This window comes from Gambusia affinis, linkage group LG10 (assembly GCF_019740435.1).
Source record: "Gambusia affinis linkage group LG10, SWU_Gaff_1.0, whole genome shotgun sequence".
In the NCBI taxonomy this organism is placed as follows: domain Eukaryota; kingdom Metazoa; phylum Chordata; class Actinopteri; order Cyprinodontiformes; family Poeciliidae; genus Gambusia; species Gambusia affinis.
In genome coordinates this window covers 43,338-66,547 of record NC_057877.1, presented here as the reverse complement: position 1 = coordinate 66,547, position 23,210 = coordinate 43,338, and the positions used below count along the sequence as shown (strand labels likewise).

The 23,210-nt window shown below is 32.9% G+C and overlaps 1 protein-coding gene across 1 annotated transcript in view; it reads left to right on the top strand.

Annotated features, from left to right (window-relative positions):
* The window catches only part of LOC122838343, a 38,413-nt gene extending 16,097 nt beyond the window's left edge, over positions 1 to 22,316 (top strand). The window contains exons 3-8 of the mRNA XM_044128918.1: positions 633 to 741; positions 4,676 to 4,734; positions 8,929 to 9,030; positions 17,137 to 17,139; positions 17,228 to 17,336; positions 22,155 to 22,316. Coding sequence (XP_043984853.1) covers positions 633 to 741; positions 4,676 to 4,734; positions 8,929 to 9,030; positions 17,137 to 17,139; positions 17,228 to 17,336; positions 22,155 to 22,316 — 544 coding nt within the window. The remainder of the gene's footprint in view (positions 1 to 632; positions 742 to 4,675; positions 4,735 to 8,928; positions 9,031 to 17,136; positions 17,140 to 17,227; positions 17,337 to 22,154) is intronic.
* Positions 22,317 to 23,210: the final 894 nt, after the last annotated feature.

The window sequence follows — 23,210 nt, the reverse complement described above, 5'->3', positions numbered from 1 at the left end:
ATTAATCTAAAACAGATTTAATTCAATAAACCCTTTTTTTTAAAATCAATAAAGAACCATGAGTGATGCAAACAATCCTCCCAGTAATCTCAAAAATGAGAGAGATATCAGAGTTATAAGTATGTTCAAAAAATTGAATTGATCCTTAATATTTTACCAAGGATTTAATTATTTCAATTATTTATAATTTAATTTTTGAGAGAAATGTTTCCAATTAGCCTATTTTATCAATGTTTTATTAGCGTTTTTAACAGCGGTTCGGCCGTACCGACCCGATGTTAAAACGTATCTAAAAAGCTAAATTTTAGAATCCGTCATCAGTGGTGTACCGCTGGATCAACGGGTGTTTCGGCCGTGAAAAACACCAGACACCCTCCTCAACGGTGGCCTCCCGGGTTGATCAAGTCCCGGGCCGGATTCTATAATCAATTAGTAGTTTTTCTTAAAATTTCGGTTGGGAAACGTGGTAAAAGTAGTTCTTTAATTATTGATTTTCGTAAGTTTTTTTGTTTTAAATTATTAAACGATCTTTTCGTAACAGAAGGTAGGTATCTACTCACGTAAAATCTGAAATTGTTACTTATTTTGAAACAAAATGTATTTTCTAATGTCGGCACTCTTCTTTGTTGCAGCTGTGTGTCAACCAACGGTCAAGAAGCTTCTGGAACTTTCGATGGAATGCCGGGGGTTAAGGAGAAGAGAGGGGGAGGAGAGAGATCGCGCATGCGCCCCAGCCTCCAGGTGATGACGTAATATTGAGAAATAAAACAATTCATTTTAATTAATTTCTCCAATATAAATATATATAAAAACAATATAACAAATTCTTTTAATATATATGTCTGCCAAATATACATATTTGACTATAAGTATATAAACATATAATACTAAAAAAAATTTTTTTCTAAAAAAATCTAAGTAAAAACAATAAAAAATTCATAATTAGAATAGAAAAAGGAATATAATGAAACAATATCTATCTATATATAAAAAAAAATATATAAAAAAATAGAAATATACATACATATATATAAAGCATAGAAATATACATACATATATATAAAAAAATTTTTTTAAAAAAATATACAGTAAACATCATGAATAAATTAAATCTAATAAAATAAGCTATCAATAGAAATGGAAATAGTAATAATAATAATAATACTAATACAAAAATGTATAAATAAATCAACCATCTCTATATATAAATGCTTAAAATAATCTTTTTTTAAAAAAAATTTTTTTTAAAAAAGGTAAATAAAAAAGTATTAATAATTTGTGGGTGTTATGGTGCAAAATGGATAGGTTTTGTTGTTTGTAGGTGGGTGCAGACAGTGTGCTTGTCCAAAGACACCAGAGATCCAAGCTAGGTGACCGAGGATCTGGCTGATATAGGATGTGGTTTGAACCTTGTTTGAACCGCTCTCTTACGCCCATAATCCGGCCTACGGTCATCTTGGTTCATCCAAGGTAATGCGCTCTCACTCGAGATCATACAGCTAGCCTGAATGACTGGACCCTGTCTTATAGGTGTTTATGTGCAATGGTTAACAAGTAACCTGATCTGTGATGTGCTGTGTAAGTGCAAAGTGGATGCCTGTTTAGTGGGACCAGCCCAAACTAAACCATGAGTGTATTGTCATGTGCTGTATAGAGAAAAAGAATACAAACTAATAATAATACTACATAATAACAAACAAAAGAAATATATTAATAATAATAAAATAAAAATAATAATCATAAATAAAATAAGTAATTGGTTAGGATTTAAAACTAAAAATATATTAAGTTTCAAATAAAATAAGAAAATTTATGGTATAGAGTCCACAATTATATTGTGGTAAAAGGCCAAATTCAATTGGTTAGGTTTAGAATAAGAGTTATAGTGAGTTCCAATATTGATTGGTTGTGTTTTAAGGTCAAAGGTCATGATGAATTTCAAACATAAGTTAATTAGTTATATTTAGAGGATTGGGGTATGGTGAGGTACAAAAATTCAAGTTTCATTAAATTTGGAGTCCATAGTAAGAGTGGATTTTCAAGTCTAATTTAATTGGTTAAGTTAAAAATCCAGGTAGTGAAGAGTTTCCAAATTCTTACCTGGTAACCTTAAAGGAACTGGATCATAATGGCATTAAAAATCCAAATTAAATGGTTAATTATGTAGTTAAAGGGTATGGTAAGCTTTTCACTTTTCGATTAGTAAATTAGATTTAGAGTCAGCAATTCCTCAAATTGTCTGTTTGGTGGGATCACAACAAAATCACCCATGAGTGTATTATCCTGTGTTAAATAGAGAAAAGGAATAAAAAAATAATAAATCAAAAATAGTGAATAATAGCAAACAAAAAACAAAATAATTTTGTGTCAGAATTTAGAGCTAAAAATTTTTAAAAAATACTATTAAAGATACAACTAAAACTAAAGAAGGTTTAGGATTAGAATCCACAGTTCCTGTGATACAAAACCAAACTCAATTGGTTAGGTTTAGAATAAAGGTAAGAGTGAATTCCCAAATTGATTAGTTGTGTTTTAAGGTCAAGGGTCATAATGAGTCTCAAACCTAAGTTAATTGGTTAGCATTAGAGGATTGGGGTGTGTTGAAGTTCAAAGGCTTCAAATTCCATTAAATTTAAAATTAATAGTAAAAGCGGATTCTAAGGAGTAGATTAATTGGTTAGGTTAAGAATCAAGGTTATGATGTGTTTCTAAGTTTTCAACTAAAAGTGTTAAAGGATCCAGGTCTTAGTAAGGTTTAAAATTACCAATTAATTAATTAAATTATGTATTTAAAGGATATGGTGGGGTTTTTATTTTCTGATTACCTAAACATATTTAGAGTCCATAATTTCTTAAGAAAAGGGCCAAACTTAATTGGATTTAATAAAGGTTTTAGTGAATTATCCACTTAATTGGGTGTGTTTTTATGGAGCAAGGGACATAATAAGTTAATTGGTTAGGTTTTGAGTCAACAGGTGTGGTGAAATTAAGGATCTAAATTATTGAGTTCTGGCCATTACAGTTTTAGGCCTAGGAAGTTTTTTTGTTTGAATGTAATTGGTTAGATTTAGTATCAGACGTTTCGATGGATTTCCAGGTTCAAACTGTTATGTATTAAGGTCAAGGGTCATATAGCATAAGTAAGTATTTCTAAAATAATTAGTTACATATTAAGGCTAAAAATTATAGTGAAGTTAAAAATTCAATCTATAAATTATATTCAGAGTCAACCTTTATATCAAGGTTGAAGATCTAATTTAAATAGTTAAGTCTTAGAAAGTTAAGTTTTAGAATAAAATTTATAATGAGTTTCAAAATTAATTGATTGTCTTTTAAGGTCAAAGGTCATAATGAACTTCTCAGATACAAGGTAAATTGGTTAATTTTAGAGTCAGAAAAAACCTAAAAAAGTTCAAGATCCTAATCAACTCGGTTTGAAGTGAACAGTTAAAGCGAGTCTTAAGGCCTAGTTTAATTGGTTAAGTTCAAAATAGGAGGTTATGAAGAGTTTAAAATATCAGTTAGCCATGTTTTCGGACCAAGATCATGAGGTTCAACATATTACTTAGTTAGTTAGATTATGTGGTTGGAGGACCTGGTAAGTTTTGTACTTTTCTATTAATTAATTAGATTTCAAGTCAACAATTTTTCTCCAAAATTCACTATCAAAATTAATTGTGTTTAATACAGATTATAGTGAGTTTCAAAATTAATTGGTTGTGTTTTAGATCTAGGGTATATACTGAGCTTTAAAAATACGAGTTTATGAATTAAATTTGGAGTCAAAAGGTGTGATAAAGTAAAAATACCCAATTACTCAAGTTTAATATTAAAAATATAAACAAGGTTTCAGGCTTCCCTTAATTGGTTAGTTTTAGTATCAAAGATTATGATGGATTTAAACGTTTAACTAGTTATGTATTAGGGTCAGGTGTCATAGAGAATAAATAATAAATCAATAAAACCATTTTAATCATTAATTAGTAGACTTTAAAGTTGCGGATTTTAGTAGAATTAAGAATTACAGCTAAAAGTTTCATTCAGAGTCCAAACTTATATCGAGATTGAAGATCTGGTTTAATGGTTAGGTTTAAAGTAAAGGTTCTGAAAAGGTTCCAACATTAATTAATTGTGTTTAAAGGTCAAAGGTCAAATTGGGGTTAATAATTATAGTAAATTTTAATTCTAGTTTTGATTAGTAAGATTTCAACTCAGAGGTTGTGTTGATCTTACAAGTTTCCTTAATTAAGATTTCCATCAATCATTCTAATGAGGTTCAATATCTAACTTAGTTGATTAAATTTCGGGTAAAGTATTGGTGAAAGTCTATATTCAATTAGTTCCAATCCTTGAATTAGGAATTAGTTGTCCTGGATGGACCCTTTCATTTAAACCTCTTGGTACAATTGTGTCGAATCTTTTAATCCAGATTTGTTCCTGAATCCATCTCTCCCTCTTGGTCCAATTTGGGTTGTGTGCGATAGGTCTGGCCCTAATGGATTCAACCCCATGTATTTGGAAGTGTTTAACGATAGTTGTTTCTGTTTTCCTATTGTGTTTAATGTTCGATTTGTGTGCACTTAGTCTTCTATGTAATGTGTTCCCTGTTTCCCCAATGTATTGCATTTTGCATGTTTTGCACCAAATTATATAAACGACATTTTTGTCTCTCCAGGTGATTCTTTTTGGGACGGACCAGCGTCTGTTGGTGTTTCTGCTCCGGAGGAAAGGAAGGTGGTGTATCTGTGCCGGTCTGCGGTCACGACTGAATTTGGCATGTACCAATATGTCCTTAAGACTCGGGTTTTTTTTGAACGCTGAGATGACCCTCCAGTTTTGGGCCTCTGGCAGCTCCTTCTGTAATTGTTCAAAGTTTCCCTTGATTATTTTGTGTACTTTCTGTGTAAATTTGGAGAACGGTCCAATCAGAGGAATCATGTGTACATTCTCTTTTTGGTTTTCCTTATTTTGTGTGGTCCCAGTTTCAAAAACCTCTTTCTTTGTCCTTTGTAGCATTGTTCTTGTGTAGCCCTGTTTTCGTAGTGCCCGAAAAAGTGTTTGTGTGGCACTATCCCTATCCCGCGTGTTTGAGCAAATCCTGTTAAATCTGATTAACTGTGCCTTGAGGATGCCAATAAATGTGTGTTTTGGGTGAAAGCTGTGTCTGTGCAAAAGTTGGTGTGAGTCTGTGTTTTTGAAGTGTACTTTGGTGTCCAATGTCCCATTATCCTGAAAGTTCTCCCCTTTAAATGTTACTGTGTCCAGGAAAATCACCTGGTTTGGGTCACAGGTCAATTTGACCTTAATTGATGGGTGGTGGTTATTTAGAATTTCGGTGAAGTTGATCAAATCTGCATATTCATAATTCCAGATTCCCCAGATATCGTCCAAATATCTATAATAGGCATCTGGTAATTTGGTACATTTTTGGAAGCATTCCCTCTCCCATTTTGCCATATATATATTGGCATAGGCCGGTGAGAACCTTTTGCCCATAGCCGTGCCTTTAATTTGTAGAAACCAATCGTCGTCAAATTTAAAATCGTTGTTTTCTAGGTTCAACCTGAGAAGCTCAAGGACAATATCATCCGGACGGTTTGGGTCCGGATTCTCGAGGAAACATTCCTTTATTGCTTCCAGGCCCCTGGATGTTTCGATGTTCGTGTATAAACTCTCCACGTCCATTGTGAAGAGGAGGGTTCTCTCAGTAACCTTATGACCTCTGAGTTTTTGTAGGAAGTCACTCGTGTCTCTAATGTAGCTAGGATGTTTTATGGCCAGGGGTTTCAGGTAATGTGTGATCAGTTCCGCGGATCCATACGACTCACTGCCACAATCTGAGACGATAGGTCTACCCTTTGGGATTTGATTTGGCACTGTCCAATCTTTCAGTTCTTTGTGTATTTTTGGTAGAAGATAAAAATATCTGGGCCTCGGTGGATGTGTACCTAATAAGTATGTTAGTTGTTGTTTGTTGATGAATTTCGATTCCTTAAGTTGTGTAAGTAATGACCTGATTTCAATTTGTGTTTGTGGGTAAATGGGTGCCTGCAATTCTTTATAAAATTCTGGGTCCTGAAGTTGTCTCAACGCTTCAGTCCTATAATCCTCCTTGTCCATTATGACAATGGTGGATCCTTTGTCGGCCGGTTTTATAATGATAGAGTGTTGTTGTTTCAGTTGTTTTAAGGCCTCTTCCTCCTTCATGGTGAGATTGTCATTCTCCTTTTCCATGGGAATTTTCCTCACTCCAATTCTGTCTTGTTGGATTAATTCCAAAATTTCTGGTTTGATTTTGTAAATAGGAGGTTCCCATTGGGAAGGTGCGGTGAAGGGGGTTGGGGTTTGTTTGTTTGTTGTTCCGGTTTTGAAGAAATCTGCCAATTTAATTCTGCGGTGATATTGTTGAATTTGAAATTTGTTTAGTTCTCTAATGTTGGGATGCTGGTGTGAGGTAGGCACGAATGACAATCCTTTGGAGAGAAGTCCAATGTGGTGTTCGTCCAATTGGAATGTAGGTGATAGGTTGAGAATGCCCCGTTGAATATTCAATTTTTCCATTTGTGGAGCCAAAACTTGATTTTCCATGGTGTCTTTTCCCCATTCTAAAAAGTCGGCCTTATCGCTGGGGTCAAGCGTGCCGGAACAGTTTAACTGCCAACACCAATGTGAGAGAATTTTCCTACCAGTCTCCTTTGTCCAATGTATGTTGTCTTTTTCTGTATGGAAATCAGTGTTCAGTATCTGTGTGATTGTATGATGGTGTAATTTGTTACAGGTTGATGTGATAGCGTCGTTAATCATGTTCAAATTTTGTCTGTGTATGAAATTTAAGTTTGTGGAGAAATTGAGAAGGGGAATATAAATGTCTGCAAATGGAAAGGTGTCTTTGTTGTGTTCAACAGGGAACTGAGGAGTTTTATCATTGATGTTTGGTCATTGTGATCCTTATTATTTATGCCAAAAGATAAAATGATCGATTTAACTCCGTTGGAAGGCTTGGTGTTCCTGATGATGCTCCTTGCATGTTTAAATTGTGCTCCCGGGTAAATGTCAATTTGGATGTTGGTATTGGCCGGTGTTGGTATGTTTTTGAGGTTTGAATCCCCTATAATTAAAATTGGTTTCATTGGTGTCAGATGCCAATTTTTGATTTTGTCCCCAAAATGGTTATGTGTTCGAATGAGAGGTTTTGTTTGTGTACCCAAGGGTTTGAGGGAGGTTCTTAAAACCTCCTCTAATGTTATTTTAGAAGTAGAGGGTATTTGTGGGTCCAAGGGCAAATCCCCAGATTCTTCTCGTATTCCTTTTTGTTTAACATTTTTTGTTTTTGTAGATATTGATACATTTAGTTGGGTTGATGGTGGTTTACGAATGTTTCTTGGTGGTTTTGATAAGTAATCCTTAATGGTTTTCCTCGCCAAGAATAGAGTCCTCTGTTTTACTGCTTTTATATTTTTTTGAATTCTTCTGGTAGCCTCGTTTAATATTTTTTCTACATGTATTCTTGGTAATTGTTGAATTTCCATCCATATTTCTTTTTCTCCCTCAGTCTCGCGTTGGTTCAGTTGTATCTTTTTATATAGAATAAACATTAGTTGTACCACCAGTTCAATCCATTTTTTGAGCTTTTCCATTTGGTTCGGCATTTTTTTGTTTACCCAAATTTCGTCAAGAGTTAGTTTTTCAAAGATAGAATTATTGTTTATTTGAGTTCAATGTTACTTTCTAATCTATATATGTATATGTATATCTATACACACCAATATATAAGGATATATCTGTGTAAAGGATTATAACTGTTTTTTTTATATTTTTTTATTATTTTTTTTAAAAAACAGGCTTTTAAATTCTTCCTAGAAATCTCTATTTCTTTATTCAAAGGTTTCTGAATAAGATTGTATTAATATTGAAAGAATGAGTAGACTCAATATATTATTAGTGATAGAGGATTATAACTGTAAATCAATCAATTATATTTAAATAAATCCCAATAAAAAGGTTAATGAATTCTTCTTATAATAATGAAATCTGTTAATCGAATCACCGTAGAATAGTGTTATGTACAACCATCAAGAATATAGGTAACTTAAATATTTTATTATGGATTTTATTCAATAGATATTTTTTACAGGGATTCAAAAAACCAATTGTTATGATCCAGAACCATAAAGTTATTCACAAGAATATCAGAAATAAATAACGTCTAAGTTTATCTTAAATCAACAACTGTATAAAGGCATCAAACAAGATAAATTGAACATCCAAAAGAAATTACACTCATGTATTGAAAAGCAATGTAATTAATCTAAAACAGATTTAATTCAATAAACCCTTTTTTTTAAAATCAATAAAGAACCATGAGTGATGCAAACAATCCTCCCAGTAATCTCAAAAATGAGAGAGATATCAGAGTTATAAGTATGTTCAAAAAATTGAATTGATCCTTAATATTTTACCAAGGATTTAATTATTTCAATTATTTATAATTTAATTTTTGAGAGAAATGTTTCCAATTAGCCTATTTTATCAATGTTTTATTAGCGTTTTAACAGCGGTTCGGCCGTACCGACCCGATGTTAAAACGTATCTAAAAAGCTAAATTTTAGAATCCGTCATCAGTGGTGTACCGCTGGATCAACGGGTGTTTCGGCCGTGAAAAACACCAGACACCCTCCTCAACGGTGGCCTCCGGGTTGATCAAGTCCCGGGCCGGATTCTATAATCAATTAGTAGTTTTTCTTAAAATTTCGGTTGGGAAACGTGGTAAAAGTAGTTCTTTAATTATTGATTTTCGTAAGTTTTTTTGTTTTAAATTATTAAACGATCTTTTCGTAACAGAAGGTAGGTATCTACGTAAAATCTGAAATTGTTACTTATTTTGAAACAAAATGTATTTTCTAATGTCGGCACTCTTCTTTGTTGCAGCTGTGTGTCAACCAACGGTCAAGAAGCTTCTGGAACTTTCGATGGAATGCCGGGGGTTAAGGAGAAGAGAGGGGGAGAGAGATCGCGCATACCAGCCTCCAGGTGATGACGTAATATTGAGAAATAAAACAATTCATTTTAATTAATTTCTCCAATATAAATATATATAAAAACAATATAACAAATTCTTTTAATATATATGTCTGCCAAATATACATATTTGACTATAAGTATATAAACATATAATACTAAAAAAATTTTTTTCTAAAAAAATCTAAGTAAAAACAATAAAAAATTCATAATTAGAATAGAAAAAGGAATATAATGAAACAATATCTATCTATATATAAAAAAAAATATATATAAAAAAATAGAAATATACATACATATATATAAAGCATAGAAATATACATACATATATATAAAAAAATTTTTTTTAAAAAAATATACAGTAAACATCATGAATAAATTAAATCTAATAAAATAAGCTATCAATAGAAATGGAAATAGTAATAATAATAATAATACTAATACAAAAATGTATAAATAAATCAACCATCTCTATATATAAATGCTTAAAATAATCTTTTTTTAAAAAAAATTTTTTTTAAAAAAGGTAAATAAAAAAGTATTAATAATTTGTGGGTGTTATGGTGCAAAATGGATAGGTTTTGTTGTTTGTAGGTGGGTGCAGACAGTGTGCTTGTCCAAAGACACCAGAGATCCAAGCTAGGTGACCGAGGATCTGGCTGATATAGGATGTGGTTTGAACCTTGTTTGAACCGCTCTCTTACGCCCATAATCCGGCCTACGGTCATCTTGGTTCATCCAAGGTAATCGCTCTCACTCGAGATCATACAGCTAGCCTGAATGACTGGACCCTGTCTTATAGGTGTTTATGTGCAATGGTTAACAAGTAACCTGATCTGTGATGTGCTGTGTAAGTGCAAAGTGGATGCCTGTTTAGTGGGACCAGCCCAAACTAAACCATGAGTGTATTGTCATGTGCTGTATAGAGAAAAAGAATACAAACTAATAATAATACTACATAATAACAAACAAAAGAAATATATTAATAATAATAAAATAAAAAATAATAATCATAAATAAAATAAGTAATTGGTTAGGATTTAAAACTAAAAATATATTAAGTTTCAAATAAAATAAGAAAATTTATGGTATAGAGTCCACAATTATATTGTGGTAAAAGGCCAAATTCAATTGGTTAGGTTTAGAATAAGAGTTATAGTGAGTTCCAATATTGATTGGTTGTGTTTTAAGGTCAAAGGTCATGATGAATTTCAAACATAAGTTAATTAGTTATATTTAGAGGATTGGGGTATGGTGAGGTACAAAAATTCAAGTTTCATTAAATTTGGAGTCCATAGTAAGAGTGGATTTTCAAGTCTAATTTAATTGGTTAAGTTAAAAATCCAGGTAGTGAAGAGTTTCCAAATTCTTACCTGGTAACCTTAAAGGAACTGGATCATAATGGCATTAAAAATCCAAATTAAATGGTTAATTATGTAGTTAAAGGGTATGGTAAGCTTTTCACTTTTCGATTAGTAAATTAGATTTAGAGTCAGCAATTCCTCAAATTGTCTGTTTGGTGGGATCACAACAAAAATCACCCATGAGTGTATTATCCTGTGTTAAATAGAGAAAAGGAATAAAAAAAATAATAAATCAAAAATAGTGAATAATAGCAAACAAAAAACAAAAATAATTTTTGTGTCAGAATTTAGAGCTAAAAAATTTTTTAAAAAATACTATTAAAGATACAACTAAAACTAAAGAAGGTTTAGGATTAGAATCCACAGTTCCCCTGTGATACAAAACCAAACTCAATTGGTTAGGTTTAGAATAAAGGTAAGAGTGAATTCCCAAATTGATTAGTTGTGTTTTAAGGTCAAGGGTCATAATGAGTCTCAAACCTAAGTTAATTGGTTAGCATTAGAGGATTGGGGTGTGTTGAAGTTCAAAGGCTTCAAATTCCATTAAATTTAAAATTAATAGTAAAAGCGGATTCTAAGGAGTAGATTAATTGGTTAGGTTAAGAATCAAGGTTATGATGTGTTTCTAAGTTTTCAACTAAAAGTGTTAAAGGATCCAGGTCTTAGTAAGGTTTAAAATTACCAATTAATTAATTAAATTATGTATTTAAAGGATATGGTGGGGTTTTTTATTTTCTGATTACCTAAACATATTTAGAGTCCGCAATTTCTTAAGAAAAGGGCCAAACTTAATTGGATTTAATAAAGGTTTTAGTGAATTATCCACTTAATTGGGTGTGTTTTTATGGAGCAAGGGACATAATAAGTTAATTGGTTAGGTTTTGAGTCAACAGGTGTGGTGAAATTAAGGATCTAAATTATTGAGTTCTGGCCATTACAGTTTTAGGCCTAGGAAGTTTTTTATTGTTTGAATGTAATTGGTTAGATTTAGTATCAGACGTTTCGATGGATTTCCAGGTTCAAACTGTTATGTATTAAGGTCAAGGGTCATATAGCATAAGTAAGTATTTCTAAAATAATTAGTTACATATTAAGGCTAAAAATTATAGTGAAGTTAAAATTCAATCTATAAATTATATTCAGAGTCAACCTTTATATCAAGGTTGAAGATCTAATTTAAATAGTTAAGTCTTAGAAAGTTAAGTTTTAGAATAAAATTTATAATGAGTTTCAAAATTAATTGATTGTCTTTTAAGGTCAAAGGTCATAATGAACTTCTCAGATACAAGGTAAATTGGTTAATTTTAGAGTCAGAAAAAACCTAAAAAAGTTCAAGATCCTAATCAACTCGGTTTGAAGTGAACAGTTAAAGCGAGTCTTAAGGCCTAGTTTAATTGGTTAAGTTCAAAATAGGAGGTTATGAAGAGTTTAAAATATCAGTTAGCCATGTTTTCGGACCAAGATCATGAGGTTCAACATATTACTTAGTTAGTTAGATTATGTGGTTGGAGGACCTGGTAAGTTTTGTACTTTTCTATTAATTAATTAGATTTCAAGTCAACAATTTTTCTCCAAAATTCACTATCAAAATTAATTGTGTTTAATACAGATTATAGTGAGTTTCAAAATTAATTGGTTGTGTTTTAGATCTAGGGTATATACTGAGCTTTAAAATACGAGTTTATGAATTAAATTTGGAGTCAAAAGGTGTGATAAAGTAAAAATACCCAATTACTCAAGTTTAATATTAAAAATATAAACAAGGTTTCAGGCTTCCCTTAATTGGTTAGTTTTAGTATCAAAGATTATGATGGATTTAAACGTTTAACTAGTTATGTATTAGGGTCAGGTGTCATAGAGAATAAATAATAAATCAATAAAACCATTTTAATCATTAATTAGTAGACTTTAAAGTTGCGGATTTTAGTAGAATTAAGAATTACAGCTAAAAGTTTCATTCAGAGTCCAAACTTATATCGAGATTGAAGATCTGGTTTAATGGTTAGGTTTAAAGTAAAGGTTCTGAAAAGGTTCCAACATTAATTAATTGTGTTTAAAGGTCAAAGGTCAAATTGGGGTTAATAATTATAGTAAATTTTAATTCTAGTTTTGATTAGTAAGATTTCAACTCAGAGGTTGTGTTGATCTTACAAGTTTCCTTAATTAAGATTTCCATCAATCATTCTAATGAGGTTCAATATCTAACTTAGTTGATTAAATTTCGGGTAAAGTATTGGTGAAAGTCTATATTCAATTAGTTCCAATCCTTGAATTAGGAATTAGTTGTCCTGGATGGACCCCTTTCATTTAAACCTCTTGGTACAATTGTGTCGAATCTTTTAATCCAGATTTGTTCCTGAATCCATCTCTCCCTCTTGGTCCAATTTGGGTTGTGCGATAGGTCTGGCCCTAATGGATTCAACCCCATGTATTTGGAAGTGTTTAACGATAGTTGTTTCTGTTTTCCTATTGTGTTTAATGTTCGATTTGTGTGCACTTAGTCTTCTATGTAATGTGTTCCCTGTTTCCCCAATGTATTGCATTTTGCATGTTTTGCACCAAATTATATAAACATTTTGTCTCTCCAGGTGATTCTTTTGGGACGGACCAGCGTCTGTTGGTGTTTCTGCTCGGAGGAAAGGAAGGTGGTGTATCTGTGCCGGTCTGCGGTCACGACTGAATTTAGCATGTACCAATATGTCCTTAAGACTCGGGTTTTTTTTGAACGCTGAGATGACCCTCCAGTTTTGGGCCTCTGGCAGCTCCTTCTGTAATTGTTCAAAGTTTCCCTTGATTATTTTGTGTACTTTCTGTGTAAATTTGGAGAACGGTCCAATCAGAGGAATCATGTGTACATTCTCTTTTTGGTTTTCCTTATTTTGTGTGGTCCCAGTTTCAAAAACCTCTTTCTTTGTCCTTTGTAGCATTGTTCTTGTGTAGCCCTGTTTTCGTAGTGCCGAAAAAGTGTTTGTGTGGCACTATCCCTATCCCGCGTGTTTGAGCAAATCCTGTTAAATCTGATTAACTGTGCCTTGAGGATGCCAATAAATGTGTGTTTTGGGTGAAAGCTGTGTCTGTGCAAAAGTTGGTGTGAGTCTGTGTTTTTGAAGTGTACTTTGGTGTCCAATGTCCCATTATCCTGAAAGTTCTCCCCTTTAAATGTTACTGTGTCCAGGAAAATCACCTGGTTTGGGTCACAGGTCAATTTGACCTTAATTGATGGGTGGTGGTTATTTAGAATTTCGGTGAAGTTGATCAAATCTGCATATTCATAATTCCAGATTCCCCAGATATCGTCCAAATATCTATAATAGGCATCTGGTAATTTGGTACATTTTGGAAGCATTCCTCTCCCATTTTGCCATATATATATTGGCATAGGCGGTGAGAACCTTTTGCCCATAGCCGTGCCTTTAATTTGTAGAAACCAATCGTCAAATTTAAAATCGTTGTTTTCTAGGTTCAACCTGAGAAGCTCAGGGGCCAGATCATCCGGACGGGTTGGGTCCGGATTCTCGAGAAACATTCCTTTATTGCTTCCAGGCCCCTGGATGTTTCGATGTTCGTGTATAAACTCTCCACGTCCATTGTGAAGAGGAGGGTTCTCTCAGTAACCTTATGACCTCTGAGTTTTTGTAGGAAGTCACTCGTGTCTCTAATGTAGCTAGGATGTTTTATGGCCAGGGGTTTCAGGTAATGTGTGATCAGTTCCGCGGATCCATACGACTCACTGCCACAATCTGAGACGATAGGTCTACCCTTTGGGATTTGATTTGGCACTGTCCAATCTTTCAGTTCTTTGTGTATTTTTGGTAGAAGATAAAAATATCTGGGCCTCGGTGGATGTGTACCTAATAAGTATGTTAGTTGTTGTTTGTTGATGAATTTCGATTCCTTAAGTTGTGTAAGTAATGACCTGATTTCAATTTGTGTTTGTGGGTAAATGGGTGCCTGCAATTCTTTATAAAATTCTGGGTCCTGAAGTTGTCTCAACGCTTCAGTCCTATAATCCTCCTTGTCCATTATGACAATGGTGGATCCTTTGTCGGCCGGTTTTATAATGATAGAGTGTTGTTGTTTCAGTTGTTTTAAGGCCTCTTCCTCCTTCATGGTGAGATTGTCATTCTCCTTTTCCATGGGAATTTTCCTCACTCCAATTCTGTCTTGTTGGATTAATTCCAAAATTTCTGGTTTGATTTTGTAAATAGGAGGTTCCCATTGGGAAGGTGCGGTGAAGGGGGTTGGGGTTTGTTTGTTTGTTGTTCCGGTTTTGAAGAAATCTGCCAATTTAATTCTGCGGTGATATTGTTGAATTTGAAATTTGTTTAGTTCTCTAATGTTGGGATGCTGGTGTGAGGTAGGCACGAATGACAATCCTTTGGAGAGAAGTCCAATGTGGTGTTCGTCCAATTGGAATGTAGGTGATAGGTTGAGAATGCCCCGTTGAATATTCAATTTTTCCATTTGTGGAGCCAAAACTTGATTTTCCATGGTGTCTTTTCCCCATTCTAAAAAGTCGGCCTTATCGCTGGGGTCAAGCGTGCCGGAACAGTTTAACTGCCAACACCAATGTGAGAGAATTTTCCTACCAGTCTCCTTTGTCCAATGTATGTTGTCTTTTTCTGTATGGAAATCAGTGTTCAGTATCTGTGTGATTGTATGATGGTGTAATTTGTTACAGGTTGATGTGATAGCGTCGTTAATCATGTTCAAATTTTGTCTGTGTATGAAATTTAAGTTTGTGGAGAAATTGAGAAGGGGAATATAAATGTCTGCAAATGGAAAGGTGTCTTTTGTTGTGTTCAACAGGGAACTGAGGAGTTTTATCATTGATGTTTGGTCATTGTGATCCTTATTATTTATGCCAAAAGATAAAATGATCGATTTAACTCCGTTGGAAGGCTTGGTGTTCCTGATGATGCTCCTTGCATGTTTAAATTGTGCTCCCGGGTAAATGTCAATTTGGATGTTGGTATTGGCCGGTGTTGGTATGTTTTTGAGGTTTGAATCCCCTATAATTAAAATTGGTTTCATTGGTGTCAGATGCCAATTTTTGATTTTGTCCCCAAAATGGTTATGTGTTCGAATGAGAGGTTTTGTTTGTGTACCCAAGGGTTTGAGGGAGGTTCTTAAAACCTCCTCTAATGTTATTTTAGAAGTAGAGGGTATTTGTGGGTCCAAGGGCAAATCCCCAGATTCTTCTCGTATTCCTTTTTGTTTAACATTTTTTGTTTTTGTAGATATTGATACATTTAGTTGGGTTGATGGTGGTTTACTGAATGTTTCTTGGTGGTTTTGATAAGTAATCCTTAATGGTTTTCCTCGCCAAGAATAGAGTCCTCTGTTTTACTGCTTTTATATTTTTTTGAATTCTTCTGGTAGCCTCGTTTAATATTTTTTCTACATGTATTCTTGGTAATTGTTGAATTTCCATCCATATTTCTTTTTCTCCCTCAGTCTCGCGTTGGTTCAGTTGTATCTTTTTATATAGAATAAACATTAGTTGTACCACCAGTTCAATCCATTTTTTGAGCTTTTCCATTTGGTTCGGCATTTTTTTGTTTACCCAAATTTCGTCAAGAGTTAGTTTTTCAAAGATAGAATTATTGTTTATTTGAGTTCAATGTTACTTTCTAATCTATATATGTATATGTATATCTATACACACCAATATATAAGGATATATCTGTGTAAAGGATTATAACTGTTTTTTTTATATTATTTTTTTATTATTTTTTTTAAAAAACAGGCTTTTAAATTCGTCTTCCTAGAAATCTCTATTTCTTTATTCAAAGGTTTCTGAATAAGATTGTATTAATATTGAAAGAATGAGTAGACTCAATATATTATTAGTGATAGAGGATTATAACTGTAAATCAATCAATTATATTTAAATAAATCCCAATAAAAAGGTTAATGAATTCTTCTTATAATAATGAAATCTGTTAATCGAATCACCGTAGAATAGTGTTATGTACAACCATCAAGAATATAGGTAACTTAAATATTTTATTATGGATTTTATTCAATAGATATTTTTTACAGGGATTCAAAAAACCAATTGTTATGATCCAGAACCATAAAGTTATTCACAAGAATATCAGAAATAAATAACGTCTAAGTTTATCTTAAATCAACAACTGTATAAAGGCATCAAACAAGATAAATTGAACATCCAAAAGAAATTACACTCATGTATTGAAAAGCAATGTAATTAATCTAAAACAGATTTAATTCAATAAACCCTTTTTTTTAAAATCAATAAAGAACCATGAGTGATGCAAACAATCCTCCCAGTAATCTCAAAAATGAGAGAGATATCAGAGTTATAAGTATGTTCAAAAAATTGAATTGATCCTTAATATTTTACCAAGGATTTAATTATTTCAATTATTTATAATTTAATTTTTGAGAGAAATGTTTCCAATTAGCCTATTTTATCAATGTTTTATTAGCGTTTTTAACAGCGGTTCGGCCGTACCGACCCGATGTTAAAACGTATCTAAAAAGCTAAATTTTAGAATCCGTCATCAGTGGTGTACCGCTGGATCAACGGGTGTTTCGGCCGTGAAAAACACCAGACACCCTCCTCAACGGTGGCCTCCCGGGTTGATCAAGTCCCGGGCCGGATTCTATAATCAATTAGTAGTTTTTCTTAAAATTTCGGTTGGGAAACGTGGTAAAAGTAGTTCTTTAATTATTGATTTTCGTAAGTTTTTTTGTTTTAAATTATTAAACGATCTTTTCGTAACAGAAGGTAGGTATCTACTCACGTAAAATCTGAAATTGTTACTTATTTTGAAACAAAATGTATTTTCTAATGTCGGCACTCTTCTTTGTTGCAGCTGTGTGTCAACCAACGGTCAAGAAGCTTCTGGAACTTTCGATGGAATGCCGGGGGTTAAGGAGAAGAGAGGGGGAGGAGAGAGATCGCGCATGCGCCCCAGCCTCCAGGTGATGACGTAATATTGAGAAATAAAACAATTCATTTTAATTAATTTCTCCAATATAAATATATATAAAAACAATATAACAAATTCTTTTAATATATATGTCTGCCAAATATACATATTTGACTATAAGTATATAAACATATAATACTAAAAAAAATTTTTTTTCTAAAAAAATCTAAGTAAAAACAATAAAAAATTCATAATTAGAATAGAAAAAGGAATATAATGAAACAATATCTATCTATATATAAAAAAAAATATATATAAAAAAATAGAAATATACATACATATATATAAAGCATAGAAATATACATACATATATATAAAAAAATTTTTAAAAAATATACAGTAAACATCATGAATAAATTAAATCTAATAAAATAAGCTATCAATAGAAATGGAAATAGTAATAATAATAATAATACTAATACAAAAATGTATAAATAAATCAACCATCTCTATATATAAATGCTTAAAATAATCTTTTTTTAAAAAAAATTTTTTTTAAAAAAGGTAAATAAAAAAGTATTAATAATTTGTGGGTGTTATGGTGCAAAATGGATAGGTTTTGTTGTTTGTAGGTGGGTGCAGACAGTGTGCTTGTCCAAAGACACCAGAGATCCAAGCTAGGTGACCGAGGATCTGGCTGATATAGGATGTGGTTTGAACCTTGTTTGAACCGCTCTCTTACGCCCATAATCCGGCCTACGGTCATCTTGGTTCATCCAAGGTAATGCGCTCTCACTCGAGATCATACAGCTAGCCTGAATGACTGGACCCTGTCTTATAGGTGTTTATGTGCAATGGTTAACAAGTAACCTGATCTGTGATGTGCTGTGTAAGTGCAAAGTGGATGCCTGTTTAGTGGGACCAGCCCAAACTAAACCATGAGTGTATTGTCATGTGCTGTATAGAGAAAAAGAATACAAACTAATAATAATACTACATAATAACAAACAAAAGAAATATATTAATAATAATAAAATAAAAAATAATAATCATAAATAAAATAAGTAATTGGTTAGGATTTAAAACTAAAAATATATTAAGTTTCAAATAAAATAAGAAAATTTATGGTATAGAGTCCACAATTATATTGTGGTAAAAGGCCAAATTCAATTGGTTAGGTTTAGAATAAGAGTTATAGTGAGTTCCAATATTGATTGGTTGTGTTTTAAGGTCAAAGGTCATGATGAATTTCAAACATAAGTTAATTAGTTATATTTAGAGGATTGGGGTATGGTGAGGTACAAAAATTCAAGTTTCATTAAATTTGGAGTCCATAGTAAGAGTGGATTTTCAAGTCTAATTTAATTGGTTAAGTTAAAAATCCAGGTAGTGAAGAGTTTCCAAATTCTTACCTGGTAACCTTAAAGGAACTGGATCATAATGGCATTAAAAATCCAAATTAAATGGTTAATTATGTAGTTAAAGGGTATGGTAAGCTTTTCACTTTTCGATTAGTAAATTAGATTTAGAGTCAGCAATTCCTCAAATTGTCTGTTTGGTGGGATCACAACAAAAATCACCCATGAGTGTATTATCCTGTGTTAAATAGAGAAAAGGAATAAAAAAAATAATAAATCAAAAATAGTGAATAATAGCAAACAAAAAACAAAAATAATTTTTGTGTCAGAATTTAGAGCTAAAAAATTTTTTTTAAAAAATACTATTAAAGATACAACTAAAACTAAAGAAGGTTTAGGATTAGAATCCACAGTTCCTGTGATACAAAACCAAACTCAATTGGTTAGGTTTAGAATAAAGGTAAGAGTGAATTCCCAAATTGATTAGTTGTGTTTTAAGGTCAAGGGTCATAATGAGTCTCAAACCTAAGTTAATTGGTTAGCATTAGAGGATTGGGGTGTGTTGAAGTTCAAAGGCTTCAAATTCCATTAAATTTAAAATTAATAGTAAAAGCGGATTCTAAGGAGTAGATTAATTGGTTAGGTTAAGAATCAAGGTTATGATGTGTTTCTAAGTTTTCAACTAAAAGTGTTAAAGGATCCAGGTCTTAGTAAGGTTTAAAATTACCAATTAATTAATTAAATTATGTATTTAAAGGATATGGTGGGGTTTTTTATTTTCTGATTACCTAAACATATTTAGAGTCCGCAATTTCTTAAGAAAAGGGCCAAACTTAATTGGATTTAATAAAGGTTTTAGTGAATTATCCACTTAATTGGGTGTGTTTTTATGGAGCAAGGGACATAATAAGTTAATTGGTTAGGTTTTGAGTCAACAGGTGTGGTGAAATTAAGGATCTAAATTATTGAGTTCTGGCCATTACAGTTTTAGGCCTAGGAAGTTTTTTATTGTTTGAATGTAATTGGTTAGATTTAGTATCAGGCGTTTGATGGATTTCCAGGTTCAAACTGTTATGTATTAAGGTCAAGGGTCATATAGCATAAGTAAGTATTTCTAAAATAATTAGTTACATATTAAGGCTAAAAATTATAGTGAAGTTAAAAATTCAATCTATAAATTATATTCAGAGTCAACCTTTATATCAAGGTTGAAGATCTAATTTAAATAGTTAAGTCTTAGAAAGTTAAGTTTTAGAATAAAATTTATAATGAGTTTCAAAATTAATTGATTGTCTTTTAAGGTCAAAGGTCATAATGAACTTCTCAGATACAAGGTAAATTGGTTAATTTTAGAGTCAGAAAAACCTAAAAAAGTTCAAGATCCTAATCAACTCGGTTTGAAGTGAACAGTTAAAGCGAGTCTTAAGGCCTAGTTTAATTGGTTAAGTTCAAAATAGGAGGTTATGAAGAGTTTAAAATATCAGTTAGCCATGTTTTCGGACCAAGATCATGAGGTTCAACATATTACTTAGTTAGTTAGATTATGTGGTTGGAGGACCTGGTAAGTTTTGTACTTTTCTATTAATTAATTAGATTTCAAGTCAACAATTTTTCTCCAAAATTCACTATCAAAATTAATTGTGTTTAATACAGATTATAGTGAGTTTCAAAATTAATTGGTTGTGTTTTAGATCTAGGGTATATACTGAGCTTTAAAAATACGAGTTTATGAATTAAATTTGGAGTCAAAAGGTGTGATAAAGTAAAAATACCCAATTACTCAAGTTTAATATTAAAAATATAAACAAGGTTTCAGGCTTCCCTTAATTGGTTAGTTTTAGTATCAAAGATTATGATGGATTTAAACGTTTAACTAGTTATGTATTAGGGTCAGGTGTCATAGAGAATAAATAATAAATCAATAAAACCATTTTAATCATTAATTAGTAGACTTTAAAGTTGCGGATTTTAGTAGAATTAAGAATTACAGCTAAAAGTTTCATTCAGAGTCCAAACTTATATCGAGATTGAAGATCTGGTTTAATGGTTAGGTTTAAAGTAAAGGTTCTGAAAAGGTTCCAACATTAATTAATTGTGTTTAAAGGTCAAAGGTCAAATTGGGGTTAATAATTATAGTAAATTTTAATTCTAGTTTTGATTAGTAAGATTTCAACTCAGAGGTTGTGTTGATCTTACAAGTTTCCTTAATTAAGATTTCCATCAATCATTCTAATGAGGTTCAATATCTAACTTAGTTGATTAAATTTCGGGTAAAGTATTGGTGAAAGTCTATATTCAATTAGTTCCAATCCTTGAATTAGGAATTAGTTGTCCTGGATGGACCCCTTTCATTTAAACCTCTTGGTACAATTGTGTCGAATCTTTTAATCCAGATTTGTTCCTGAATCCATCTCTCCCTCTTGGTCCAATTTGGGTTGTGTGCGATAGGTCTGGCCCTAATGGATTCAACCCCATGTATTTGGAAGTGTTTAACGATAGTTGTTTCTGTTTTCCTATTGTGTTTAATGTTCGATTTGTGTGCACTTAGTCTTCTATGTAATGTGTTCCCTGTTTCCCCAATGTATTGCATTTTGCATGTTTTGCACCAAATTATATAAACGACATTTTTGTCTCTCCAGGTGATTCTTTTTGGGACGGACCAGCGTCTGTTGGTGTTTCTCCGGAGGAAAGGAAGGTGGTGTATCTGTGCCGGTCTGCGGTCACGACTGAATTTGGCATGTACCAATATGTCCTTAAGACTCGGGTTTTTTTTGAACGCTGAGATGACCCTCCAGTTTTGGGCCTCTGGCAGCTCCTTCTGTAATTGTTCAAAGTTTCCTTGATTATTTTGTGTACTTTCTGTGTAAATTTGGAGAACGGTCCAATCAGAGGAATCATGTGTACATTCTCTTTTTGGTTTTCCTTATTTTGTGTGGTCCCAGTTTCAAAAACCTCTTTCTTTGTCCTTTGTAGCATTGTTCTTGTGTAGCCCTGTTTTCGTAGTGCCCGAAAAAGTGTTTGTGTGGCACTATCCCTATCCCGCGTGTTTGAGCAAATCCTGTTAAATCTGATTAACTGTGCCTTGAGGATGCCAATAAATGTGTGTTTTGGGTGAAAGCTGTGTCTGTGCAAAAGTTGGTGTGAGTCTGTGTTTTTGAAGTGTACTTTGGTGTCCAATGTCCCATTATCCTGAAAGTTCTCCCCTTTAAATGTTACTGTGTCCAGGAAAATCACCTGGTTTGGGTCACAGGTCAATTTGACCTTAATTGATGGGTGGTGGTTATTTAGAATTTCGGTGAAGTTGATCAAATCTGCATATTCATAATTCCAGATTCCCCAGATATCGTCCAAATATCTATAATAGGCATCTGGTAATTTGGTACATTTTTGGAAGCATTCCCTCTCCCATTTTGCCATATATATATTGGCATAGGCCGGTGAGAACCTTTGCCCATAGCCGTGCCTTTAATTTGTAGAAACCAATCGTCAAATTTAAAATCGTTGTTTTCTAGGTTCAACCTGAGAAGCTCAAGGACAATATCATCCGGACGGTTTGGGTCCGGATTCTCGAGAAACATTCCTTTATTGCTTCCAGGCCCCTGGATGTTTCGATGTTCGTGTATAAACTCTCCACGTCCATTGTGAAGAGGAGGGTTCTCTCAGTAACCTTATGACCTCTGAGTTTTTGTAGGAAGTCACTCGTGTCTCTAATGTAGCTAGGATGTTTTATGGCCAGGGGTTTCAGGTAATGTGTGATCAGTTCCGCGGATCCATACGACTCACTGCCACAATCTGAGACGATAGGTCTACCCTTTGGGATTTGATTTGGCACTGTCCAATCTTTCAGTTCTTTGTGTATTTTTGGTAGAAGATAAAAATATCTGGGCCTCGTGGATGTGTACCTAATAAGTATGTTAGTTGTTGTTTGTTGATGAATTTCGATTCCTTAAGTTGTGTAAGTAATGACCTGATTTCAATTTGTGTTTGTGGGTAAATGGGTGCCTGCAATTCTTTATAAAATTCTGGGTCCTGAAGTTGTCTCAACGCTTCAGTCCTATAATCCTCCTTGTCCATTATGACAATGGTGGATCCTTTGTCGGCCGGTTTTATAATGATAGAGTGTTGTTGTTTCAGTTGTTTTAAGGCCTCTTCCTCCTTCATGGTGAGATTGTCATTCTCCTTTTCCATGGGAATTTTCCTCACTCCAATTCTGTCTTGTTGGATTAATTCCAAAATTTCTGGTTTGATTTTGTAAATAGGAGGTTCCCATTGGGAAGGTGCGGTGAAGGGGGTTGGGGTTTGTTTGTTTGTTGTTCCGGTTTTGAAGAAATCTGCCAATTTAATTCTGCGGTGATATTGTTGAATTTGAAATTTGTTTAGTTCTCTAATGTTGGGATGCTGGTGTGAGGTAGGCACGAATGACAATCCTTTGGAGAGAAGTCCAATGTGGTGTTCGTCCAATTGGAATGTAGGTGATAGGTTGAGAATGCCCCGTTGAATATTCAATTTTTCCATTTGTGGAGCCAAAACTTGATTTTCCATGGTGTCTTTTCCCCATTCTAAAAAGT